Here is a 6,865-nt window from a genome sequence, read left to right as displayed (position 1 = left end):
TTTTTTTTTCATTTTACAACCACAAACATCAATGGTGGTAAAATTCACTCCAAAATTATGAAGTGGGTGGTTTAACCTTTTTTGTTAAGAAATAAAAATCTGAATAAATAATGCCATCATCAATCTGTTGCTTTAGAATTGTGGGAAGACTAACTCTATAAATCATCCTGAACACAAAATCCCCACATGTTGGTGGCAGCATCATGCTGGGGGAATGCTTTTCTCTACTGGAGATGGTAAAGTTGGTCAAATCTGATAAGAAGACRGATAGAAGTGAATTGTGGAGTGCATAATGCACTCCATGAAGAAAACCATCTAGGGCTACAAATGGCTTGCGAACTGGACAGGGATTCACCTTCGAGCAACCAGTTACAATGGCGGGGTTCAGATATTCACGTTTTAGAATGGCCCTGTCAAAGTCTAGAAACACAGTGGAAACCAGATGTTCATACACACCATCTCAAAAACACGCAATACCATTTTTTCTCACTATATAACATTAAATCAGCCTAAGCTTTTCTTTTTTTTTTTTAGGTCAGTGTAGAATTACCGAAAATTATTTATACGTGCTTAATGAGATAAATTCTGTTAAACTTTCAAATCAAATGTTCACATAATTACCCATAAACCTCCATGGAAGTAAAATCAGGACTTTTTGATGTCCACTYTGTGTCACAGGGGTCATGCTTAGAGTCATGGTCYGTCTAGACCCACTTGCTTCCAATCTTTAACTTCCTGGCTMATGTTTTGATATGTTGCTTCCTGATCACATTTCTCTTATGTTTGTGTGTATTTGTGTGTAAATGCACCAGTTTCTCCTCCAGTAGTATGTCCCACAGTAGTTTTACTCCCAGACTCCTCCCCCTGTCCCAAATGGTCATTATGGACAAACTCCACAATTTTTATATTTTCAGAAAGAGCAAGTTTTTAAAGTGACAGAGGCCCAATTTCAAGGGGTGAAATTACAAAGTAAAATTTCCTTTAAGTTATATTTGATATGTAGCAATTTTTTAACAGCTGAAGTTAACATAGTTGATTATGCTATAAAATGCCACAATCAACACAAAATGCTGCCCTTTTAAAATACGTTCACAAGTGCGCCTCYTAGTGTMTGAAATGCTTCAAATTTACCTATCAACAGATGGTAAAACTTCCAATTGTTTAATTGTGTCATTATCTTAGTGTAAGTAAACTTATAACTAAAGTCAGCAAATAAAACCTTCTTAAACTGTTCCCGGTAATTATCATGTCATTAGGCACATTGCACTAAGTGTGGTAATTTTAACTTGCCTAAAACGGGAAATGATTGGTCTTGTTAAAAGTGAGACAAAAATAAATAATTTCATCTGTAAGCCACTTGGTGCTAATCACACTGGAAATCTGATGCTCACAGATGTTTTTCATTCAATCTGACCGAGCTTCAGGAAGTTGGGGAAGAATAATGGACAACGATTTTAAAACCTGCGCGGTTGTTGTTCGCATGAGGTCTAACGATAATAAGCTGTTGACATCCACATAACAGGGTAAAAAGAGAGTGAGGTGGAAATGCTCTGTGGTCTGCAGAGTCACGTCTTTTATGTTGGTTCTTCCTGTGACTCAGTAGGAAATCCTGCGAGAGGGAAGTGACTGCAGCCAGCCTGGAYGTGATGACACGAGTGAGCGCGTCTGGTGGACTGGAAGGGACRAATTCATGTTGGGATTAGATTAGGTGTGACTTCTTAGTTAAGGTCTCCCTGAAGATATTTTATAAATACACATTAAACAGACAGACAGAGACGTCATCTTGAGAACATTCATCAATAATTTATTTTCTTACTCTCAAGAACCACCACAGCTTCTCATCTTGAAAATTCATCATTAATTTCCAACAACACAGTTTTGCAAAATGTAAAGTTACTATACAAATTCTTAATAGAAAAAAGAATAAATTAACTGTGGAATTCAGTTTTTTTTWKTKTTTTTTTWAAAWYMAWTYCMMMWTTTTTTTTTTCTACAACGCCTTTAATGTAGTATTACAGCTGAAGAGAACCGRTCAACTCAAGTTACATGCTCTATTGTCTGGTTGAGGAGGTGATCTAATATTAMACTGCCGGTTAAAATAAATTCATTTTGCAAGTATCGGTAAGAACGGAGAGATGTCTAGAGATCCTACGAGACAAAGCAGTAACTGGTCGTTTTGTAGCACCTGAAAGGGTTTCTTAGTGTTGGAAAAAAAGACATACTGGCTGATATAAAATGTTAATGCTGCTAAAACAATGAATGTGAGTTAAAAAATCCCATCGACCCTAACAGCTGTCCTCTGAACATACATGAAAAAAAAWAAAAAAAACTCCACAGGGTTGGTGTATTACAAAATTCTTCAKACATGATCATGGAGCAGGAAAAGTTTGCTTTGTGGGACTACAGAAGGTTTTTACACTGGTTTACAATGAGCTCAGAGATTATAATAGGATCAGTTCTTTGTGGGGGTCTGAACAACACCATTAAACAATGACAGTTCATTTTAGCGGGAGGAAAAATGGTGCGGCATTTGAGGTCTTTTGTCTGTGGAACTGCATGCACGAGCCGGGTCTTCAGCACACAAACTAATCCTACGACATTAGTAGGGAGAAATCAAACCTCTTAAGATGAATTCCTATCAGATGGTAAACTTGATTGCTGGTTCTAATCTTGCATAAAGACGTATTAAAATTGACGAAGCAAGGATTACTCTTGGAGGAGTAGACATGCACTTAGGGAGTTGGATGCACCTCCTTGTAAAACAATGTTAGAAGTTTTTCTTAAGTGCTTATGGCCACTTATAACAGAGGTTATTATGGTGGGAACAATGGGATTCGTACCATTCACAAATCCTTGTTGTAGTGTTACTTGAACAATAGGGTTAAATCATATTCATGTGATGGTCATATTTGTAAAATAAAACAGTTAATAAATTACAATTTTGTGCTACAACAAACAATAGAGGGAGTCATATTTGCACCACCGGGATTTGTTGGCGACACTTGGGGAAACTGGTTTAAAGACCAGGTGTGCTTTTCTAACCCTGTTCTGAAGGTTTGATTTGGACTATGCGGGACAAGAATTATAAGGATTTACGAACATCTCTGGCCTTATCTTCCTTTTTGCACTTAAAAGTGTGGCCTTTTCTGACCAAAACGTTAATGGTTACACTTGCTAAGAGAACACAGTAACTGCAGGYCCAGCCTAAATATACTGTAAATGTTGTGCTTTCAATCAACAGTATGTTAAAATAAACACGTTTAATTGGTTGAGTGTTTCCTGGTTKCTGCTTAATGAAATGGCTTTAGAGTGTGAAGACTGGATGGAGTATGTCTTCAAGTTTGAAATAGGTTCAATATTATGTTACAGTACAAATGCAGAGGATGGGCAGAAAACACAGCACTGTAAAGGGATTCACGGTTACTCAGCAGAACCGGWTCGAACTAAAACTGGTGGAAAAAATAGAGGCAACACCATAAAAAACAGCTCACCACAGTCACTGAGCAGCTTCAAGATGAAACTCTAAGGTTGAACAAACAGACTTCAACAGTTACACGTCACTGAGAGGTGATGAAAAATTAAACGGTGGAAAACCAGAAAAAAACCAGAACTAAAACCAAACACTGCAGCGTCTGCGACTGGATGTAGCCACAACAATGTCTCCAATAAATCCTGTGCTCTGACCGCATACAGGTGCATCTCAATGAAACATATTGTTATTGAAAAGCTATTACATTACGGCAAGAGTGGAGAAGCGTGAAATCCAAGTCAGGGTCTGTTGTGAAGTTTCCACAGTCAGTGATGATTTTGGGAGCCATGTTTTCTGCTGGAGTTAAGTCGGCACAGACATCTACCAGGAAATTTCAGAGCACCTCCTGTTTTTCTGATTTCATTTGTCCAGTGGGACTCGGCACCTGCCAGAAGTACCAATACCTGCTTTAGTAAATGTGATACTTAATTCACCAGCAAACTCTCTGGATCTAAACCACACAGAAAGTCTAAGSAGTATTGTCAAGGTTGAAGATGACAGACACCAACCAAGAGCTATTTAAGCAATCTGACTACTTGAGAACTAACCAAGGACTGAGTGAAGATACTGTACAGTACATGGACATACCTTTTAGTTGGCTGATAGTGCTGTATTAAAAATCCCTTCTTAGTTGATTTTCTGACTTTGACCCCAAAGTTTCCATTATGGTGTTTTCACACCTGACAGTCTGGTAGACTCGGTTCGATTGGGGACTGAAGTTGCAATATTTGTTACATTTCCAGCTTGAGCAGTTCGCTTCCACACTGCAGTGTCAAATCATCCAAACCCTTTGAAAAACCTTCATGTTGTTCTTGCACCAAGAACAACATGAAAACCTCTGACGAAGACATTAGCGTAATTTCCTTCCTGGTGGAATGTAAACAAAAACGTGGTGGTGTGAGATTTTAGCGGTTGCAGGATTTATATTGTGTCTTTGGCAATAGAGCACGAGCCGGTTCTTCCGCTTGCGTTAGACTAGACATTTGTTCTGGTTGTATTTCCCTAGAATGCCCGGCATGATAGTCTGCTTCCTGCTTTTGGAGCAACCGCCGGTCCGCTTGCATCTACATGTACAGCGGAACCGCTCCAGAGKTCACTTCAATCAAACTGAGATCTAGGTTTGTAGGTGTACCAAAGTTTGTGTTTTTGGTCCACATCGGACTTCAACTGCACATTCACACCTAAGCAAACCGGACTTTCCAGGCAAACGAACTAGAGTTCAATTGAAGTGGATCAAACAAAGCTGGTGTGAATTGCACCCTTAGCTGTGAGCCATAACCATCAAAACTAACAATACCATAACAGATTTGTAACAAATCAATGAGTTAAAATTTTTGAAGTGAAATTTACTGAAAGGAAAAATCAATTTTACACAATATTCTAATTTATTGAGATGCACCTATATGTTCCTGCTCTGCGGTTGATAATCTTGTGACCAAACTTCAGRTCCAAAGAACTGCAGATCAGGATCATATCCAAAAAAGATCCATTCCAAATTCTGCCAACACTAAAGGTCCTTCGCCACAAGCTTCAGGGAAAAGGCCTCTTTCAGCTTCACTCTGTTGATTAAAACCCATTAAAAACTTTGTCCAGTGTTCTGTATTGCTATAACCTTCTCAGACATCCTCAAGGAAAGCCATCTAATATGGTTACCAAGAGTTCACTCACGTATTGCTGACTTACTCTTCTGTTATAACACTATCTGGGAATTATGTTACAAGTTAAACCTGCACATGTCTGAAATCTTCTGCTTTTGTAAGTATGATTAAAGCAATAAAAGAAACAATGTCTACGGGTACAATGCAATGAAATACCGTTCATTGAGAGCTATAAATGCCTTTTAAACCGGTGGCTCAAATCCAGCATGTATCTTCTGACCGAGTGGCAGTGCACCGGAGCGATGCAGGATGTGATATGAAACAGGATGCGGACAAGCTGATGTTGGGTTTATTGTGTTTCTGATATTCTTCTGTGCTCTGTCCTTTCACGCTATTGTCCCCCCCCAGCTTGTGCGCTCCAGATGCTGAATAAAGAAAGGACTCTATAGTGCTGCAAAGAGGGGCGGGAGGAGACTTTTAACACTTCTCAGTCTGTCCTGTGAAATTAGCCGTCATCAAAGCCCAGCGAGTGCGTCCCTGTCCAGCTGAGCTGTGATAGGTAGGCCATAAAAGCAGGTGGTGAAACTCAGGGAGGGACAGAAGAGGCCTGCGTGRAGTCAAGTCTGGGCTGGATGAGGTGTGTGGTTGTCGACGGGTAGCAGTGAGCGACAAAGTAGAGAACAGGTTGTTTGTAGGGCATACGGGAAGGTCTCAGACCAACGTTCCGGGTTTGGTCTTGTCTTTTCCGTACCACTGCACATCTGCCAGCTCTGAACACAAGGGGCTGCTGAGAAAACAGCTGTCACTGAAAGACCTGCAGAGGAAGAAATAATAGTATCACTGACTGCAGAGAAGACTTTATAGATACCAAAATGGCTAGCAGGCTTCTGAGTTTCTATGTTTAATGTTGGATAGCAGTGCACCATTATGTATTTTATGAATAAATCCTGTGAGTAGTTAACCAAAGTGAAGCATCACAGTCAGAGCACAGCTGAGCACATGCAAAGATCAAGTACAGAAACAGAAACAGCACGACACGCATGCATTACCACCATCAATAAAGGGCAAGAGAWGTAAACTCTTCCAATTGTCAGTCCCTATTGTGGGATAAGGAAGGGCTCTGTTTACAGAACTCTAACTATCAGTATATCAAGTAAAGATGTACCAGGAAGTCATGTTGCCTTGAAAGACCTTAACTGGTGAGAAGCGAAGCGGAAACAATTTTCTTTTATGAGCAAYACTTTTTTGTGAGGTTCTGACGGGTAGGAGCTATGCCTTTATAGCCAAATAAACTGTAATTGTTTTTTAAAATCCTCTTTATTGGTATCACAATAAATACCTCATATGATCATTATAAATTAAGCACTGATAACATAAATTGCTGAAGTCATTTTAATAAGTCAACCCACTAGGGATTATGGGGACTCGCTTGGATGTGAAGTTGCCTTTGGTCCTTAACTAAAGTCAGCAGTTGCATGAGGTACAATATATTTTATATTAAGTGGGAGTATTATATTGACCAAAATGTATTTTAACTAAGACCACTGCATTTATATGGAGACTAACTATCTYAATTTAAAATTGTTTAAATAACTGGATTTGTTAAATTTTATATTTCCATATAGCTGGATATAATTTGAACCAGGCTCCATATAGATAAGCTGAATTTAATGAATAACTACATACAGCAGTTAAGCTAGAAAAAGTATTTTTAATAGTAATTACATTATAGCTGTGC

The 6,865-nt window shown here is 39.0% G+C and overlaps 2 protein-coding genes across 11 annotated transcripts in view; one reads left to right on the top strand and one right to left on the bottom strand.

Moving 5' to 3' along the window:
- tmem253 (transmembrane protein 253) overlaps positions 1–1,944 on the top strand; it is a 5,320-nt gene extending 3,376 nt beyond the window's left edge. The window contains exon 8 of the mRNA XM_008411290.2: positions 1,601–1,944. The gene's annotated coding sequence lies outside the window, so the exon portion shown is untranslated. The remainder of the gene's footprint in view (positions 1–1,600) is intronic.
- Positions 1,945–1,995: 51 nt separating this feature from the next.
- Positions 1,996–6,865, bottom strand: part of frmd4a (FERM domain containing 4A) — a 113,226-nt gene continuing 108,356 nt past the window's right edge. For 5 of the 10 annotated variants that reach the window (XM_017305248.1, XM_017305249.1, XM_017305247.1 and 2 more), the window contains exon 24: positions 4,463–5,941. In XM_017305248.1, coding sequence (XP_017160737.1) covers positions 5,839–5,941 — 103 coding nt within the window. In that variant the 3' untranslated portion in view covers positions 4,463–5,838. Of the gene's footprint in view, positions 5,942–6,865 lie in introns of all 10 variants that reach the window. The other 5 variants (XM_008411283.2, XM_017305246.1, XM_008411279.2 and 2 more) reach the window with 2 other exon arrangements.

Source organism: Poecilia reticulata, linkage group LG6, assembly GCF_000633615.1.
Source record: "Poecilia reticulata strain Guanapo linkage group LG6, Guppy_female_1.0+MT, whole genome shotgun sequence".
NCBI lineage: Eukaryota > Metazoa > Chordata > Actinopteri > Cyprinodontiformes > Poeciliidae > Poecilia > Poecilia reticulata.
Note: the sequence above shows the minus strand (reverse complement) of the source record. Positions and strands in the feature narration are given on the sequence as shown.